The sequence below is a fragment of the Syngnathus leptorhynchus genome, chromosome 15, assembly GCF_054491065.1.
Source record: "Syngnathus leptorhynchus isolate UIUO chromosome 15, UIUO_Slep, whole genome shotgun sequence".
Classification (NCBI taxonomy): Eukaryota; Metazoa; Chordata; class Actinopteri; order Syngnathiformes; family Syngnathidae; genus Syngnathus; species Syngnathus leptorhynchus.
In genome coordinates, this window is record NC_141209.1 from 6896224 (window position 1) to 6914350 (window position 18127).

The 18127-nt window shown below is 41.1% G+C and overlaps 3 protein-coding genes across 8 annotated transcripts in view; 1 reads left to right on the top strand and 2 right to left on the bottom strand.

The window, feature by feature from the left end:
* On the bottom strand, window positions 1-3373 carry atxn3 (ataxin 3). Of its 2 annotated transcripts, none has more exons than XM_085931836.1 (11): window positions 2742-3373; window positions 2143-2283; window positions 2028-2072; window positions 1865-1950; window positions 1714-1780; window positions 1558-1645; window positions 1355-1484; window positions 1110-1273; window positions 886-1012; window positions 697-752; window positions 1-614 (listed from the first exon to the last, which is right to left on the bottom strand). In XM_085931836.1, exons 1-11 carry the CDS (start codon window positions 2763-2765, stop codon window positions 568-570), a joined length of 975 nt encoding a protein of 324 aa, XP_085787962.1. In that variant the 5' UTR covers window positions 2766-3373; the 3' UTR covers window positions 1-567. The 2 variants fall into 2 exon arrangements, with proteins under 2 accessions (XP_085787962.1, XP_085787961.1); XM_085931835.1 differs by having other exon boundaries at window positions 2143-2307; window positions 2742-3371.
* ubr1 (ubiquitin protein ligase E3 component n-recognin 1) lies at window positions 3218-17162 on the top strand. Of its 4 annotated transcripts, none has more exons than XM_085931825.1 (47): window positions 3218-3541; window positions 4200-4452; window positions 4897-4982; window positions 5188-5298; window positions 6314-6441; window positions 6546-6684; window positions 7126-7188; window positions 7310-7433; window positions 7526-7633; window positions 7727-7815; window positions 7882-7980; window positions 8081-8238; window positions 8317-8416; window positions 8524-8652; window positions 8734-8914; window positions 8991-9055; window positions 9182-9292; window positions 9414-9479; window positions 9781-9882; window positions 9960-10023; window positions 10094-10218; window positions 10281-10333; window positions 10419-10521; window positions 10604-10652; window positions 10739-10893; window positions 10977-11076; window positions 11157-11260; window positions 11342-11422; window positions 11503-11684; window positions 11763-11968; window positions 12064-12163; window positions 12475-12627; window positions 12710-12810; window positions 12880-12976; window positions 13056-13204; window positions 13288-13343; window positions 13429-13525; window positions 13610-13677; window positions 13970-14117; window positions 14320-14407; window positions 14791-14927; window positions 15062-15170; window positions 15244-15300; window positions 15369-15446; window positions 15523-15693; window positions 15771-15872; window positions 15990-17162. In XM_085931825.1, the coding sequence occupies exons 1-47, from the start codon at window positions 3497-3499 to the stop codon at window positions 16129-16131; spliced, it is 5232 nt and encodes a 1743-aa protein (XP_085787951.1). In that variant the 5' UTR covers window positions 3218-3496; the 3' UTR covers window positions 16132-17162. The 4 variants fall into 4 exon arrangements, with proteins under 4 accessions (XP_085787951.1, XP_085787952.1, XP_085787954.1 ...); XM_085931826.1 differs by having other exon boundaries at window positions 12070-12163; XM_085931828.1 differs by having other exon boundaries at window positions 8991-9043; window positions 12070-12163.
* Window positions 16747-18127, bottom strand: part of prph2la (peripherin 2-like a) — a 4914-nt gene continuing 3533 nt past the window's right edge. For both annotated transcript variants that reach the window (XM_085931834.1, XM_085931833.1), the window contains one exon: window positions 16747-18067. In XM_085931834.1, coding sequence (XP_085787960.1) covers window positions 17795-18067 — 273 coding nt within the window. In that variant the 3' untranslated portion in view covers window positions 16747-17794. The remainder of the gene's footprint in view (window positions 18068-18127) is intronic.

The window sequence follows — 18127 nt, forward strand, 5'->3', positions numbered from 1 at the left end:
AAAAAAAGTGTTGCTCGATTACCTTATCAACTCAAAAGTACAATGATGCATCATGTTATGCAAGAAAAGAAAAGTTGTTGTTTCCTGGTACCCACAAGAAATGAGTTAAACAATAGACTGGCGTGGTCCGACACAAAATGCAGGAGCACTTGTACAACTTGACAGTGAACAAGCGCTATGAATTCACCTTCCACCATAAACAACCTTTTGAATACAACAATTCCTATATCTATCTCTTGCAGAGAGAACATTAGGAAATAACATACAGTAGAAATAGAAGGCGCCATGGTTTTAAAAAAAAGAAAAAGGCAAACTTGTTCATCATCAGTTCAGCTTGTTTGTAGCCTCAGTGGAAGCAACACCAGATCGCCTGCGGCCTTTTTTCCTCTTGCTTTCTTATGCCCGCCAGCAAAACGACAGGCGAATACGGATCAGTCTCCTCAATGTCCCCGCGTTCGCAAAAGGCGGCAAAAGGTAGACTAGCGGAAGGAGCGAAGCGACCCCTGAATTAGGAGGGGTTACAGGCCCAGGCAGCTTTTCAACAAAAGCAGATGTTGTTATCCACCGTCACAGGCTGGGCTTTTGTTGTTGGTCTCCTTCCGTGCAGCTGTTCTCTGGAGAAAGGCAAGCAAAGAACAGGAATGAATCTTCTGCGATTGTTCCAGTATGTAACGATCTGCATCATGCTTACGTTACCTATTGATGTTGTGCTAGCTTGTTGAGGAATGTTTGACTGGAGAGTGGGCTGCTGCCTAAAGAATTGTGTGATTAAGAATCATTCATACTTTTCAGTTCATATTTGCGCACTTTTTTTATTTATTTATCAGTGTTATTAATAATGTATCTTTTAATGATTCGCATGAATTGTATCAGTGCTGTACCCACTGGTCAAAGTAGGCCTGCCGCCTCATCCTCAGCTCATCAGCAGTAAGTGTCTCATTGTGGACTCGTAGTTCTTCTGCAGGCCTGCCGTCCACTCTCACATGTCCACCAGCAGAATCTGAAGAAGCCCCTATAAATTTTATCGAGAAACAACACATATTAAAAAACACCTGCAAACTCTTAGCTGGGCGATATTGCCTTGGAAAATACAGTCTCAAGATTTTGACCTTGCATGCTGAGCTGAATGGCTCTGCGGAGATCCGCTTCCTCATCTTCTACGTCAATGTTTTGTCTGCTGAGTGCGAGAGCTGTTCTTAACTCTTCATCTTCATCCACAACTTCACTTTCCACACCAAAGTTCATGTCCGTCTGACCCAGTGTTGTCGACCCGCTGTAAATAACACAAAGATGATCCTTTCAACTGTTACTTATTCCAAGCAAAAAGGTGCTCAGTTCTTCATCCTGTATGTACCGTGCACTCATCTGAGCTTGGGCCTCGCCAATAAGTTTTGGCCGTTGCTGTTGTTGCACTCTCATGATCCCAAGAATCTGCTCTGCCTCACAGTCCGGTAGATTTCCTCGGACCACAAATATGGAATAACCTGCACATGGTCATGTTTATTATTGCCTGGCACAGTCTTTAATTTGATAAAATCCATTTGGCTATTACATTACCTTCTTGCTGCAGCTGTGCAAGAAAAAGGGCTAAATATGTATCCGAGATCAACTCTGGTCCAGTCAAAAGTGAATTCAAGTTAAACCACTGAAACGATAAACCAAAGATTCGTTTAATATATTACTATGTGACATTTATAGGTATGTACCATATACCTGTTGTCCAAGTTTGCGAATGGTAAACCAGTGTTCCTTGTAATTGCATATGAAGGCTTTTTCATTTCTGAAACAGAGGAAAGACTTCATGTGGTCATAACTTTAGCAGTCTGGATTATGATCCCAAACAAGCTCGAGCGAGAAAACATACATGGGATTTATCATCAGGCTCTGGTATTCCCGGCTATTGAAGAGGATAAGGTCCAGTCCCAAAACTCGAAGAGCATTGCTAATAACCTATGGTGACGTCCAACAAACGTGTTAGTCATCAATTCCAATGTTTACATAAAAGTCAATCTTTGGAGCTGACTCACTTGTATTGAAAAGAACCCACTGTCATCCATGTTACCAGATGGTTGCTGAAAACAAACACAGCATGTTTTAATATGAGAATGTAAACAAATACATTGACATTCCAATTACCCCTACCTGTAAAAAGGTCCTGTACTCATCGCTACCCATTCCTCCCTCTGCCATCCTCATCCTCTCCTCTTCATCCAGCTGATGTGCAATAGAGGAGAGATCCACGGGAGTGAAGTACTCACCCTGCAGCAAATTGTTGAGGCAGTGCTGGGCACAGAGAGAGCCCTCTTGCTGCACATTAAAGATCAATTACCGCAATTATAGCGCAACCATCTACTTTGTTTTTAACATTGGAAAATATTGGACATTTATGTGGCTTCCTTTTCAGGCTAACAATGTATAAACGTGATGTTTTGGGAATGTTTTTCTGCAAAGGGGATAGAGCATCTTAAATGCATTAAGGAATCAATGAACAGAGCCACTGCGAATGAGAAACCGATTTTAGCTCCTTGACTACGCTTCCTGGGTTCTTACTGTAAATAAAGTTTTCACGATTACTCGTAGCAACTTTAGCAACATAGCTAATAAGGAAATAATACTGCCAAGCAGTAATCGCTTAAACGTTTGATTAAAAAGCACAGATCACTGCAACAAGGCTCGGGCTTTAATGGACACACGAGGTAGTTAAGTGGCGTTCAAAGTCGTAATTTGCGCGTTTAACTTACTTTCTCGTGAAATATGGCATCCATGGCTCTCCCTGTCAAACATTCAACTCTGACCCCACTCGTCACAACACACAAAACGAGCAGCGCCAACTAGCGGATTCGTTCAGACACGCGTATCTCCATGACCGAATTTATTATTTTTTGACAGCGTTCAAAAACAGTGACATTTATTTAAACGTGTACTGACGTATAACACTCCACTCAACTACACGTAATCACCCACTTGACCCCCCACATACACATTTTCAAGTTTACATGTTCCTACAAACATATCACGTGCATTATTTTTGCACAATTCTTGCAATACTTTTTGCAATAAACAATAATGTATGTTTTTCCAACTTCAACCATAATAAAATCAAATTATGAAGGCGGGTTTCCGTGAGGTCAAAATTTAGGAACAAAACAAAAGACAACTAATGCGATCCGCCATCTTTGTTGTTTACATCCGCCTCCAATGAGTTTGAGTAGGCAACCATAGGGCGCGTTCGGAAATTCACGCCCGTGCAGTTGTGTGTGTTCGGAGAGGGAGCACTTCACTCCCATTAATTTCCAAAAGCATAAATGCAATTAAATTGAAGCGTCCGAGACTCCTTGCTAAAAATGGCGGCGTGATCTCCACGTTCTGAACTGGAAAAGCTACGACTAGTGGTTGTGCATATCTATGGGTGCCATTGTTGACCAATCCGAATTCCCACATTTCTGGAATGCAGCATTAACGACACCTTCTCCGTCTACTTTACGGCAAATGGAATATGGCGGAGCCTGAAAAACCTTTTGCCGAGCCGGAGCTCATAAAGGTATGGAATTCAGCAAGCTTTCACAACTGACACCGTGCACGGCTATTTGACGGGAAAGTGACTGGCTTAAATGTGTTTGTTACCTCGCTCAGTGTGCACATATAATGTGATGAAATCACGTTCTACCCATACGTGTGGCGAACAGCGGTATTTAGCTTGTGCACTCAAAAACATCTCTGCAGTGTCTCACATTTTGCTTAAGAGTTGATGAATGTTGAGTTGTCACTATAAATACTTAGTGCCGTTTAATATTGTTGCAGGGTGCTGTCTTGACCGATGGTTTAGTCAGTTAGATGAATTAAAACCCCGCGACTTGGTCCCAAAGTGAAATCTATGCACTTTCATCGCATTTATAAACAATTGCTAAATTGACTCACTCCAAAAGTGAAATCTATGCAGTTTCATCACTTATAAACAATTGTCAAATTGTCTCACTAGACAAGTGTTTTTCCTAACCTCTATTGAGCCGAGATCCATATTTTTCATTTCTAAAATCTCACAAAAGTTTACACACAACGATTGCTTTAATCTCTGTGAAAAGCTCCATCAATACAACAATTTAACATTAACTACTAAACAGGATTAATATTTGTGTAAAGAAGCAACATTCATATTTATTTTCAATTTTAATTCCTTTTCAAATTGTGTTGCTTTGCAGGAATGGCAGGCGTCCGTCGATCTAAAGCTGTCCCTGTATGGCTACCTGAGGAAATGGGTGCCTCGAATCTTTTGTCACAAGGAGGAATACAAGCCTCAGGAGGAAGAGGAGCAAGTACAGAGACTCCTCCTCCATCCACTAGAGTACTTCCTGTTTGGTGAAGATCCCGATGAAGGTGTCAATAAGCTCAAGCAAGGCAGTTCGTCTTCCCAGCTCTGCGGACGCGTTTTCAAAGAGGGAGAAACGGTTTACTCTTGCAGGTGCTGAAATGATCTCTCAGTCGGTGTTAAAATTTATTGGGAAGGTTTTGCCAACAACATAGATGTAAATAATATTGATCACAGTGGCAATCAGAATATATCATATATCATACCATGAGGCAATATTTGCAACCCACAGGTATGTATGGGATTTGTAGTTGTAGATGAGTGTTGGTATGAGTTTTTCCACAGTTTGTTAGCATGGTGAGCTTGTGGTTAGCACATCTGTTTCCTAGTTCATCAGTTTGGGGTTTGAATCTTGGCTCTCCCAGTTGTATGTTCTTCCCATTCTTGTCAGATTTAATGTGAATTGTGAGTATGTAAGTGTGATATGCACTGATATGTTGTCATTTGAGTCCAAACATTTTTAAAAAGTAAATAAAATGTTCATTGTACTATCCAAAAAGGCTTATCAGTGACGACATGTTTTTCAACACCTTGCAGGGATTGTGCAATAGATCCGACATGTGTACTGTGCATGGACTGCTTTCAAGAGAGCGTGCACAAAAGTCATCGTTACAAGGTGGGTGCAAATGTTGACTGTGACTTTCTGCAGTTTTGTTCCACATTGAGATGATCTATATGATTGTAAACATTAGATAAACACACTTTTTTTTTTTTTTTACACACTGCAAATAATGCAACAAACTATTTTTCCTCAGCTGGGGAGAATTGGTTCGTGTCTCTATTACACAATAACATGTAAAGTATTTGCTATTTTTCCTCAGATGCATGCTTCATCTGGTGGCGGGTTCTGTGACTGTGGGGATGTGGAAGCCTGGAAGATTGGCCCGTATTGCTCCAAACACGACCCGGAGGCAGCCACTGCCATGGAAACGGTGCGTTACATAACAGAGCGCAAAGTAGCACGTTGGAAGGAACATACATACTACTTGTCTTTTTCTATCTCACGGAATCGCAGAATGCTTATATATATTATACTTATACTTATTATTCTGGTTCTGTAAAATTTCAATTTTAAACCAAGAATCATGAAAACTGACTTGTTTAATAAGATGAATGAAATATTGTATCATTGAGTAAAAACAACTCTTAGAATTTCCTAATCTGTGCAGGGATATGTTTAGTAACAATGGCTGGGTTTTTTTTTCCCCCCCTCTTTTCCCCTTCCCTTTTATTTTGCTAAATGGTCCAAGCTGCTGTTTGTCAGGCATGTGTATCTGATTGCCTTTGTCAAGATCTCGTAACCTTGACTACATATGCGCCTGTTTCCGTAAATAACAGGTGCCTCCATAAGCAGGAGGCATGGCTAGCATCAATTTAGCTCATTGTCTTACATAATGAAACCTTTGCTTTTAAAAACCAAAATGCTCGACCTCCACAGTGTCTCCACATGCAGCAAGGGAAACCCACTCATCTTTGCATCGTGTTTACAATATGGTAGATTCCAGTGCTTGTTCTCACACAGTGGCAAGCTGGATGTTTGTTTGACTTGTGTGCTAAATGTTGTAGAAGATATTTAGCTTCCCACAGGAATGTTTCCTCTTGTGAGACTTACCAGCAATGTCACAGAGACAGATTATTTTTTTTCCATTAAACAAAACATTCAAAGAGTAAACTTGCTGCTAGCGACACAGGAAATGAATCCAAGAGACGATATTACAGGCAATGACTCATGTAAAATAGCACAGGGGGGGGGGGTCTTTGACCTATGACGTACGTTGTTCAGCTCAACTCAAGGTTTTGAATCATGTCTCGCAAGCTAGTTTACCTGCAGCGTGAGAGTTTGTTGTCTTCTTACATCGTCGCCATAGAAACGGAGCTCCATCCTAAACTGGTATTTTTAGAGTAGTATCTTGGTGCTCACATTTGACTTTCAATTGTGTTTTTCAGGATGAGAGTACGTTGGAGCCTGAATTGTGTGAGCGGAGTGAGATGCTCTTCAGGGTGTTGCTGAACTACTTCACAGACTTCCTAGACTGGGCGGAAGACCGTCAGCTTTTAGCCCTACTCAAACCCGAGTACGACCCACTTCATCCCACACACACAGACTGCATATGTTGTGTATACAAATCAGCAGCTTCAACAGTCGCCATCCTAACAGATGATGTCATCGTGTGTGCAGGGAAAAAGACAACACGTACTTGTGTGTACTGTACAACGACGAGCACCATTCATACGACCATGTGATCTACACCCTGCAGCGGTCTGTTAACTGCGATCAGGCTGAAGCGCAGAATCACACGGCACTTATTGACAAGGAGGTACAATGAATGTCCAAAGAAAACAAAAGTCTACACACCCCTGTTCAAATGCCAGGTTTCCATTATTCCCATGACCTAAAACCACTTTTAACGGAGGCACGTCTGTGCTGACTCCCATTTCACATGAGTTTGAATGTGATTGGTTAATCCTCAACACAGCCACATCCCCAGTTATTGTACAACCACTTTATATATATATAGATATATATTATTTTTAATATAAATATATATATATATATTTAAAATACTGTTACTTTAAAATGTTGTATATCATTATATATCTGCTATTTGAACAGGGTGTGTAGACTTATTCTCTCCACTGTATATGTCTGTTTTATGTCACATTATTTCCAGGCTTTGTGACATTTTCATCAACAGCTTTGCAATATCACTGTCTCATTATTCCTTTTAAGGCAAGCATGATTTAATTACATTGTACAGGGCCGGCGGACAGTAAAGAGAGGAAGTCTTGCGTCATGCCAGCATGCGAAAGACCTCATCAAGGTAAAAACTTCACATAGACAAATTGTAGATGTCAATATTTTGACATGTTTTGAAATATGGTAAAGATTTATTATTTGTATTTTCTCAATCCATATTTTTACATTTTATGTTTGTTTTGCAGTACAACTCGGAGCACATTTCCCTGCAGCCGCTACGTGTGGAAGTCCTGCAGTCCACCGTCGTGGCTCACCAAACATTCGCCCTGCGTCTCGGCTCCTGGTTCCAGAAGATCATCAGTCATTCGGGTACTGCCAAGCATGCATTTTTACCTCAGTGTCAGACAGTAACAGCGCTTCATTGCATGTCCTGTGACTCTTCTCTTGTGTGTTGTGTGCAGTGGGCTTCAGACAGGCTTTCTGCAGAGTGGCATTGGAGCCCAGTACAGAGCAGACCGGCCTCTGCTGCATCAGTAGGCTCATGTTGCTCGATTCCAAACTGTACAAAGGCAGGTATCGCTGACATTGCACAGACACGCAACTGCACCTTCCTATTTTGTGATTTCAAACACTTATGTGATATTCGTTATTATTTGTTAAAGGAGCACGCAAGATTGTACATGAGCTGATTTTCTGTAGCATACTAATGGAGACAGAATCCAAGAGACTATTTGCAATCGAGTTCACAAAGGTAAAATTGTTTTCAACCAAATGTTGGAATATGTTTTGTGTTATGACAAATATGTGGTCTTTTCAGCTGTATAAGGATCTGCAGAATAACTTCATCGAAGATGATCATGAAAGGAGTATTTCTATTACTGCGATGTCTGTTCAGATCTTCACCGTGCCAACACTGGTGAGTGCACTTTGTAACAGTGACATCATGAAGAGGCTAATAAATTATTTTATTAAAAAAAAAAATCTGTTTCTTTGTTGTATTTCTTTTCCTCCAACAGGCAAGGTACCTAATTGAAGAAACCAACGTCATCACACGGATAGTTAATACAGTCATGGCGCTGTTGCTGGAGCATTTGGATGTTAACAATCGCTTCTTCTTCCTGGGATACAACTCCGACAAGTTCTCCCGCATCCAGGTCATTTTCCATGACCTCAGGTAGTTTGACCAGGTAGCAATTTTAGCGACATGTTTGTTTCATGTCTATTCTTACCTGAGTTGTAACCTCTTTCTTAGGTATATTCTGATCAGTAAACCATCCGTGTGGAATTCTAAGCTGCGGAAACAGTTCTTAGAGGGCTTCAATGCATTTCTAGGCCTTCTCAAATGCATGCAGGTAATTTATCAATTATCACATCTGTTGTGTATGTATCAAGACTGAATGTTGATTTGTTTTTGTTTTTTTAATTTGTGTGTATTTAAATGTTGACCCTTGGTCATAAGGGCATGGAAGAGGTTGAGCGTCAATTTGGTCAACACATCGCTGTGGAGCCTGAATGGGAAGCCGGCTTTACGCTTCAGATCCAGCTTCGCCACATTCTGGCTATGTTTCAGGACTGGTGCTCCTCAGATGTGAGTTGCTCTCTATTGTGTCCAACCATCTCCTACTATACTCTTAAATGTTTATTTTTTTTAATTTTTTAATCACCACAGGATAAGATCCTGCTGGAAGCCTTCAGAGATTGCCACAGAGTCTTGCTCCAATGCAACAATCAACCCTTCCGCAGGGAAGCATCTGACCATTACATGTGCAAACAGATCATCCATGTTCAACCCTATAAAGTGTCCCAGGAGCCTGTCAGCATACATCTACCCCTCTCCAGGCTGCTTGCAGGTGGACAATAACCTTTTGGGTCTGATTCTTTCAAAGTATATTTGACATAAATGTATGCATCTTCTGTGGTCCCTAGGCTTATATGTTCTTAACTGCAAGAACGGATTATGTGATCAACTCTTGGACAAAGTAAGTTGGAAGGTGCTGATTGATTTTTGTCATTATTCATAGATTTTTTTAAAAACACTGTGTGGGCAAAAAGTAGGTATGGAAGTTTTGGATTAATATACAAGTGATACAAGTTGATGTTTTCTCGCTATATGGCAGGATAGCTATGACCTTTGCAGCCTGGCTGAGCATCCTCTGCGTTGTGTAGTGCTGGCTGCACAGGTATCAGCTGAAATGTGGCGCAGGAATGGATTGTCTTTGGTCAGCCAGGTGTGATAAGCTTTTTTTTTTTTATTGTTTGTTTTCCCCCCCACACACATTTCTGTAGTTCTTGAAGGTCTGAAATAATTGACACTACTTATTGAGTTGCCTGTTTTTCTCCCACGATTAGGTTTACTATTATCAAGATGTGAAATGCAGAGACGAAATGTACGATAAAGACATCCTTATGCTTCAGGTTGGTTCATTTGTGCTATTTGTTTACTTTTTTTTTTTAAGACATGGAATATGGTGATATAAGGCTACACTGTTCACTCTACATTTTTCAAATGGTGTTGAGATTAATGTTTTTTTCTGTTGTAATAAAATTATTATGAATTTTATTATCTCTCATGTTACACTGCCATGCAATAATGTTAAAATGTGTTGCTCATCTTTACTAGGCCTATAAAAGGTTCTCAAGTCTGCATGTTCCCTTCTGCATCTCAGTGATGATCGATTTAAGCCATTTTGAAAATAACTTTCCAAACACTTTGCAGATAGCTGCTTCCAAAATGGACGCCAATCATTTTCTCATGCTGCTCTTACTAAGATTTGAGCTCTTCAATTTCTTCAATGGAAGTTGTTCCAGCAGAGATCATGTAAGTAAGGCTTCAAAGTCAACATCAGGTGCAACTCTTAACTGTCTGTATTCACGACAATGTGGCTACATTTACAGAATGAATTGTTGCAGTGGAATCAACTGACAGAAGAGATGCTGTATCTCCTCATCGTCATAATTGGTAATGGAACTTTTTGCCTCATATTAGTTTAGGTGTTGCTTAACCACCGGGCTAACCAACATAATTGCAGGTGAGCGATACGTCCCCGGTGTCAGTAACGTGACCAAAGAGGATGTGACAATGAGGGAGGTCATCCACCTGTTGTGCATTGAACCCATGGCACACAGTAGCCTGGTCAAAGGCCTGCCGGAGAATGTAAGCCACAATATCATACAATGAAGGCAATACGTGATAATTAAACATCACATTCTTTGCAGGAAAGCCACGAAACTGGTCTCGAGTCTGTAATCAACAAAGTTGCCACATTCAAGTATGTAACTAACTTTAAATCAACAAGTGATATATATTTTTTTTCTCAGGATATTTTCAGCATGTTTTTTTTTTCTTGAATATAGGAAACCAGGACTTTCAGGACATGGATTATATGAGGTGAAAAGGGAGTATTTGGTCCAATTCAACCCATTCTTCTATCATTATTCAAGGTCACAGCACAGCAAGGTAACACAGCTCATTAACACTTCTTTGGAGATGTCTTTGTTTGATATCATTCACGGTATTCTTCTCTCTCCTTCTTTCGTAGGCCGAAGAATCACAAAAGAAGAGACGTGTTCACGAGGGCGCCGATAAAGGTGACCGCTGTACATGTGTCACCTGCACAAGCTCTCTCGCCAATTATTTGTACTGAAGGTTGCCTTTCTTGTCTGTCTGTGCTCAGCTCTGCGTCCTCCAGTTCCGCCTCCCTTCTGTCCGGCCTTCTCCAGCGTCGTACGCCTCCTCTGCTGCGACATTTTCATCCACATCCTCAGATGTGTGCTGCAGAGGGCAGCTGAGGAAAAATCCACTCACTGGACGGAAATAATGATCCAGCGGGTAACAAAAGCAAAGCCTAAGGAAACCACTTGCTAACTTTATGATTTGATTTACGTTTGAAACATTTCCCCTGTATCCCACAGGCCCTGCACCTTATTGGACAGGCTTTGCTTGAAGAAAAAAGCCAGCTGGAGGACAGCGCTTCAGAGGAAGTGACCTTTGATTTCAGCCTGAAGGCTCGAAGTAAGTCAGCTTCTTGCCAGATGTGCAAAATGGGAAGGAGTTCCGTCTTTTCTTTGCAACGTGTGATTTTCGTCTTCCAGGAGTCGGATTGGAACACAGCAAGTCTCTCTTCCTCTTGCTTGCGAAAATTAAGGGTGTTCGCTCGCTTGAAGCCCAAAAAGACATGATCACGTGGTTACTACAGGTAGTTTACTTCACTAGCTAGTCTGCATTAACAATCATCTTGTAGTTGCCTTCATTATTCTGTGTGGGTGTCCGTTGCTAGATGTTTGAGATTATCAAGTGCCTCAGAGACAAATCCAATCCAACAACTTCCATGAGTGTGGAAACAAGCAAGCCTGAAGAGGTATCTAACTACTGCAACATCATTTGGACTTCACATATTCTCTCTTGAGCAGTGTCTCTTTTCAAATTTGGTGCTTACAGACTGCTCAGGACAAAGAGAAAGCTGAGCGCAAAAGAAAAGCCGAAGCAGCCAAACTTCACCGGCAGAAAATTATGGCCCAGATGTCAGCCATGCAGAAAAACTTCATTGAGTCCAACAAGATGCTTTATGACAACATGCCAGAGAGCGGCACACACGGAGAGCCTTTTACACCGACAGAAAGGTGACGAGCTCTGCTTCAAAAACATTCTTCAAGTGGCAATTCCATCAATTCAGTTCGTAATATTCATATTTCCGCCAGTCCTATGGAACACAAGGAGCTGTGCGTCGCTGTGGGGCCTCATCGAGGGTCCACCCCCGCAGAGAGGGAGGTGCTGACCTGCATTCTCTGTCAGGAGGAGCAAGAAGTGGCATCCCGGGCTCCGGCCATGGTACTGACTGCATGTGTGCAGAGATCCACAGTGTTGACGCAATGTAGAGGAAAGATGCCCACCAGCAGCGGAGACGGTCAGCCTCCATTCACTCACAAGACAAAAAAGGCGTATACAAGATGAGGCATGCTCTTTGTGTGTGCTTTTTTTTTTTTTTTTTTTTTTTTTAAGAAACAGAAAATGTCTACCCATTGTACATGCATCCTGAACTGGCTGTTGGCACCCACACGGGCAGCTGTGGACACGTCATGCACGCCACGTGTTGGCAGAAGTAAGTAAGCCATTGATTAGAGTAGAGATCATTTGGTTGTTGATTATTGTGCGACTTTTTTTATTCTATGGCGTTTGATTCAGCACTTTGTATACACTATGCAGTGGTGGTTGTTTTTAAAGTGCTCTGTCAATAAAGTTGGGAGTCATACCCTCTCAATTCACTGTAAATAATAATTACATCAGTTAATTGAGCTCTAATTTTTCCCTAAATTTCTAATTAAGGATATTTTGTCCAATGCCCATCTTTAGTAAAGAGCACAGCCTCATCTGGGGTTTAATTTAACTATTCAAATTTTTTTTTTTTACTAGATATTTTGAAGCGGTCCAGAACACAACCAGGAACCGACTCCATGCTGAACTGATCATCGACCTTGAGAATGGGGAGTACTTGTGTCCTTTGTGCAAGTCGCTATGCAACACCGTTATCCCCCTCGTCCCCCTGGAGCCACTCGTATTCAACTAGTGAGTCCACTCCACATGCTCTGTTAGCTACACATGTCCATCTGTATTATTTCAATGGCTACATTTTTTTAAATCTTTGCAGTGAAAATGCGGAGATAATCGGTCAACATTTGACCCTGACTCGCTGGATTCATATTCTTGAGGCTAGGATTAAAGGACTCAAGTCCATCATGCAGGAAAATGGTGGGAAGAGATACATTCTTACATGTATATGGACAAAAGTATTGAGACATTCCTCCCGCTTTCCTGCAGATTGCGACATGGAATGCACTAATGACAGCGATGCCGTGTTGTGTGGCGACGGTCAGCCGGATTTTAGGGCCATATTGAGTTATGGCGTACAAGAACCGTGAGGAATCCTTTTTCTGTAGCTTTCCTCTTTTTTAAAACTGTGATCTGAAAGATTTTTCTTAACTGTTTGGTTTTAGGAGGAAGTTCTCAGACAGTATAGCAGAGATGTTGGCTGTGTGCGCCACCACCGTCCATAGAGTCGGACTTCAGACGGCACCTAATGAGCTGTGCCCACGTGTGCCCCTTATGGCTTGGAACACCTGTGCCTTCACTATTCAGGCGATTGGTGTGACTTTTTTGTTTAAATGCTTCTTTTATATTAACCATCAATACTATTCTCGAATGTTGTGAATGTTGTGTCTTCAACAGAAAATATTTTGCTGGAAGAGGACAAGCCACTCTTTGGATCTTTACAAAATAGACAGGTTGGTGTGCAACACAAGCGCATTTGTATAATAATATTTTGAGTTTTTTTTATTGCATTAAAAGTGAAATGCTTCTCTTTTGTAGCTGGCTGGCCTGAAGGCGATTGTTCAGTTTTCTGCAACACAGAGAATTAAAAGCTCCCAGACTGTCATCCAAAACCATTTTGCTGATATTTTTGCAGGTACTTCCTTAATACAACACGTTTGTGTTTTTCATTCGTTTTATGCATCATATTTTACATTATGAAATGATCTGAAAATCCCAGTTCTGCATCCGGTCACGAGCAGAAAGAACACGCCTTCTATTCTGGAAGTCGACTTCTTCCATCTTTTGGTAAGTGTTCATCTATCCGTGCCAGTTGAAAAGCAAACATTTCAGCTGGTGAGGAGAAAAAAAATAAGCATCACCACTGTAAATCAAATTAATAATGTTTTTACTATCTAGTGATTGTCTATTTTCTGTGTCGTGTTTGAGTAGAAACCGAACCCGCTTGTCTATTGTGTACACCAGCTATTATGATCAGTTTGGAATCATTCCAGATTCCCAATCACATCTTTTTATTCCCATGAAATTTAAAATATACAAAAAGCTGTTTTTGTAACTTAGTCCTTGTGTGTCTTTCCAGGTGGGTTTAGTGTTATCTTTGCCCTCACTGTACCAAGAGGAAGCTGTAGACTTGCAGCCCTCGGCTGTCAGCTCAGCCTACAACCACCTACACATCCTGCATCTGGTCACAATGGCTCACGTCCTGCAGGTGCTGCTTCTCACAAGAGGTAAACACAATGGAAACATTACCACACAACATGGAATGGTGGGAACATTGTGAAGGTGGCCTTGAACTGAATTCCAAATACTTTTGGCATAGCGACATCACAGACATCCCTTTCTGCACGCTCATCACAATGAGTTGAATGGTGTTATTTTATGGTATAATTATTATTATTATTTTCAAAACATTCCTTTTTTCTTGCACAGACCTCCCTGTAGTGGTTGGTGACGAGGAAACTGAGGAGGCGAGAGCAGCGGCCGAACTACACGCTGTCGTGTCACAACACACCGAAAGGTACATGTAAACAATTATTGTTCTTGAGTGTGTTTGAATCTAACAAGCCAGGACTGAACTCTGTCATGCATCCATAAATACCTGATAACGTTCAAAATATGATACTTACTTAAGCTATTAAAATAGTAATTTATTTAATACGTCATTTTTTAAGTTTTATCACGCTTGGCTCGACACTCAAAGCGGAAGTGGGAGGATTAAGGTGGTTCAAACTGTTTTTTAAGCAAGTGGATGGACTACAAATTTATCGCTTGTTAAAAAGGACACAAAGTTCAAACAAATAAGAACAGTTAAAAGATCTCGGAATTTTTGGTGCTTCATGATGTGTATTACAGACTACTGTGGCTTTTGTCATGCTGGACTAATTCTTTTCTTCTTTCCAGGCTGCTTCCTGATGTGTGTGGCAGCTTTGTGGCCGAAAGAGTGAAGGCGGGAATCAAGTCTTTTCTCCGTTGTACTGCTCTCTTTTTCAGCTGTCTCACAGGGGTTCGTCCTCCAGAGGAGCTTTTTTGTGCTTCTGGTGGGTAGAGACCCAACAATTTATTGTGTGTCTCATTTCAATCATATGTCTGGATATTTGTAAGAGAAAGCCACTTATTTAACTTTGTTACAATGTAATGAATAATCTATGTTGACATTTTATGTCTATTGCAGTTTCTTCTCAAAGTCAAATGGAGGCAGTCTGCAGTTACTTGGCACTGCCCTCAAATGTGTTCCAGCTCTTCCAGGAACACAGAGACACTGTGGCGCCACTGCTGCATCGGTGGGTGGTTAATGTTAGCAATAATGTTTTGATTTTCAATCGAAATGACTCGGCAAACTTGTTTTGCTTTAAGGTGGTGCACCAACCCAGCAATAACCAAAAGTCTGAGAGGCAAAACTCAAACAGTCAGGTAGTTGATTTGCTCTTTTAAATTAGGGTCACTCTACCTTATTCAGTCAGTAAGTTCTTTCTCTACAGATACCCGAGGAGGAGAAATCAATTGATCGACCTCCCAGACGACTACAGCGCTCTTCTCAATCAAGCCAGCCATTTTCAGTATGCGTAGCAGACCTCCTTCATTCCAAGGAAAAGTTTTCTCTTTCGCTTCTCATCTCCCGTGCTTGCCCCTCAGATGTCCCAAGTCCGCAGATGACGAGAGGAAGCATCCTACTTTGTGCCTATTCTGTGGCGCTATGCTGTGCTCTCAAAGCTCCTGCTGTCTCAGTCAGCTGGATGGAGAAGATGTGGGTGCCTGCACTGCGCACGCGGCCACTTGTGGCGCAGGAGTGGGCATGTTCCTCAGGTGTGTTTCAAGACCCAAACATTTCTTCGTGCTTCACCCAGTTTTGTTTTTCTAATATCATTTGTATCCGCTGGCAGGATAAGAGAGTGTGAAATCGTACTGATGGCCAGTAAAACCAGAGGAAGCACATATCCAGCTCCGTATTTGGATGACTACGGCGAGACTGATCCTCACCTCGGGTATGATTTACTTGATTGTTCATTTTGGGGTTGCTAAGCATATCAGAGATCTTGTCTGAGACAAGTTTTTAAAAAGTAATATGCTAATCAATGGTTGTTGGTATTTGTGTTTCCAAGGAGGGGCAATCCATTGCACCTTTGTCCGGAGCGTTACAGGAAATTGAAGCAGATGTGGCAGCAGCATTGCATACTGGAGGAGATTGCTCGCAGCCTGGAGTTGGTCAACCAGATGTTCGCTTTCGATTGGCAAATGTTGTGATGTTGGAGCCAGTTGATCAGAGCAGAGCGAAGCCATCAGAGCTGCCCCCCAACTCCCACCCCCGATGTGCGTACACGTCTTGCGCACGCGCATTAGACGCTTCCTCGGAAACCCCGGCCGGCCTCCTGCTGGAGCTCAGAGAGAGATTAGAGAGAGAAAGGACAGAAAGAAAAAAAAAAAAAAGAAAGGTGTGTGGTCCGAGAACAGAGCGCGTTAGCCTTATTTTAATTTGTCATCGCTGAGAATGCAAATAACCTCCTGTCGGGAAAGACTCAAAGACCGAACATTAGATCCACACACCATCACCATCATGTTGTGATGTCAGTTAAATCATGTTTGGAGTATCTCAATAGCGTAGCATCTGACAAGAAAACTACCTGATTTCCTTATATATTTTTTTCTTTTTTTTTTTTCTTCCAAATCTTAACGACGGTTCTCTGGAGATTCACGATTATAAATCATTTATCAGGACAAACATACAGTGCATGCAGAAATGTATTCACAGCGCTTCACTTTTCCCACTTTGTATGTTACAACTTAATCCCAAATAGAATCTTTTTTTCCCTCTAAATTACACACCAGATGTTGACAAAGTTTTTTTTTTTTGCTAATTTATTAAAATTGAAAATTAAAAATATTGATGTACATATGATTTAGTTTTTAATTTTTTTAAATACATTTGCAAAAAAAAACATTTTAAAAACTTTTTACATTATGAAGGAGTATTGTCTGTAGAATTTAGATGGGGGAATAATGAATTGATTACATTTTAGACTGAGACTGTAACTTATGTATATGGAAAAAATGAAGCACTGTGAATATTTTTTGGGGATGAATTGTTGACACAATGTCTGAATGTAATCTTCCCCTGATTAACAAAGCCACTTTTCAACACTGCTTCGAGCAAACAACAATTATTTCAGTTTATTGGAACACCCGTTTATTGTATGTTACCCCTTTGGAAAAAAGGGGGTTTAATGTTTGTGCTGTTTGATAGCACAACATAGTAATAAAATCACAAGTCTATCTAATCAATGTCTACTATTTTAACAGATATGTACAGTACATAAGCAAATGTGATTTATTGTGGAGTTACATGGTTGTTGATTAATCACATGAATTCTGAGTTGGTCGAGGCAAGTTCTTGCTTTTTTTTTTTTTTCTCCCCTATCTGCACTAGAGTGAATTACTTTTGTCCATATTGTGTTTACAGCCATTCTATACCCTAAAAACTTCAATTTCATTTAATTGGACGCTGGGTGGATGTAAACTTGATACCAATACAACAAAATAAAAAAAAAAAGGCATCACAGTTTCTTTAAGCAGTACACAAGAATCCTCCATGGTACAGTAAAAGGTTTCATGACTCAAACATTAAAGCATACCCAGACAAATGTTCCTTCTCGTGGCGTGTTTTAGTGAATTCTAAGGCAAGGCAAAGACACAGCATCCACAGCCACAATGAATTGTAACCCCTTAAGTGTCAGAGGCAGAATGTTTTTACCCTGTATTAAAAAGGCTTTTGATTGAGAAAGTGTGTTGGAAAATGGTTACATGATCTGAATTGTCCAAGTAAAAAATGTTGAACAGATGTGATGCAAAATATGAGCATCTCATCCTTTTGCCAACATGGTATCTTCCACAGCTCAGATTATTTAAAACTTCAGCTGGTTATAGGTATTTGCTGGGAAGGCAAGCTGTCCGGCCCATAGTGAGCTTTGGAAGTGGAGGGTACGTTGATGTTGGGGTCCCCGTTGTTGGCGGTATCCACGTGGTTATTTTTACTGAGGGTCTTGATGATGTTCAGGTTACTTCGAGCCGTTTCTATGAAGCTATTCTCCAGCAGCCAGCCGTCCGAATCGCACTCGGGGTCTCCAAGTCTCAACATGTTCTCTAAGGATGTCTGGAGGTAACGCACGCCCGTCAACACTGACAGCTAAAACAACACAAGAGGGTCATTAATTGATTGCAAACAAAAAGATCCCATTTTATTTCT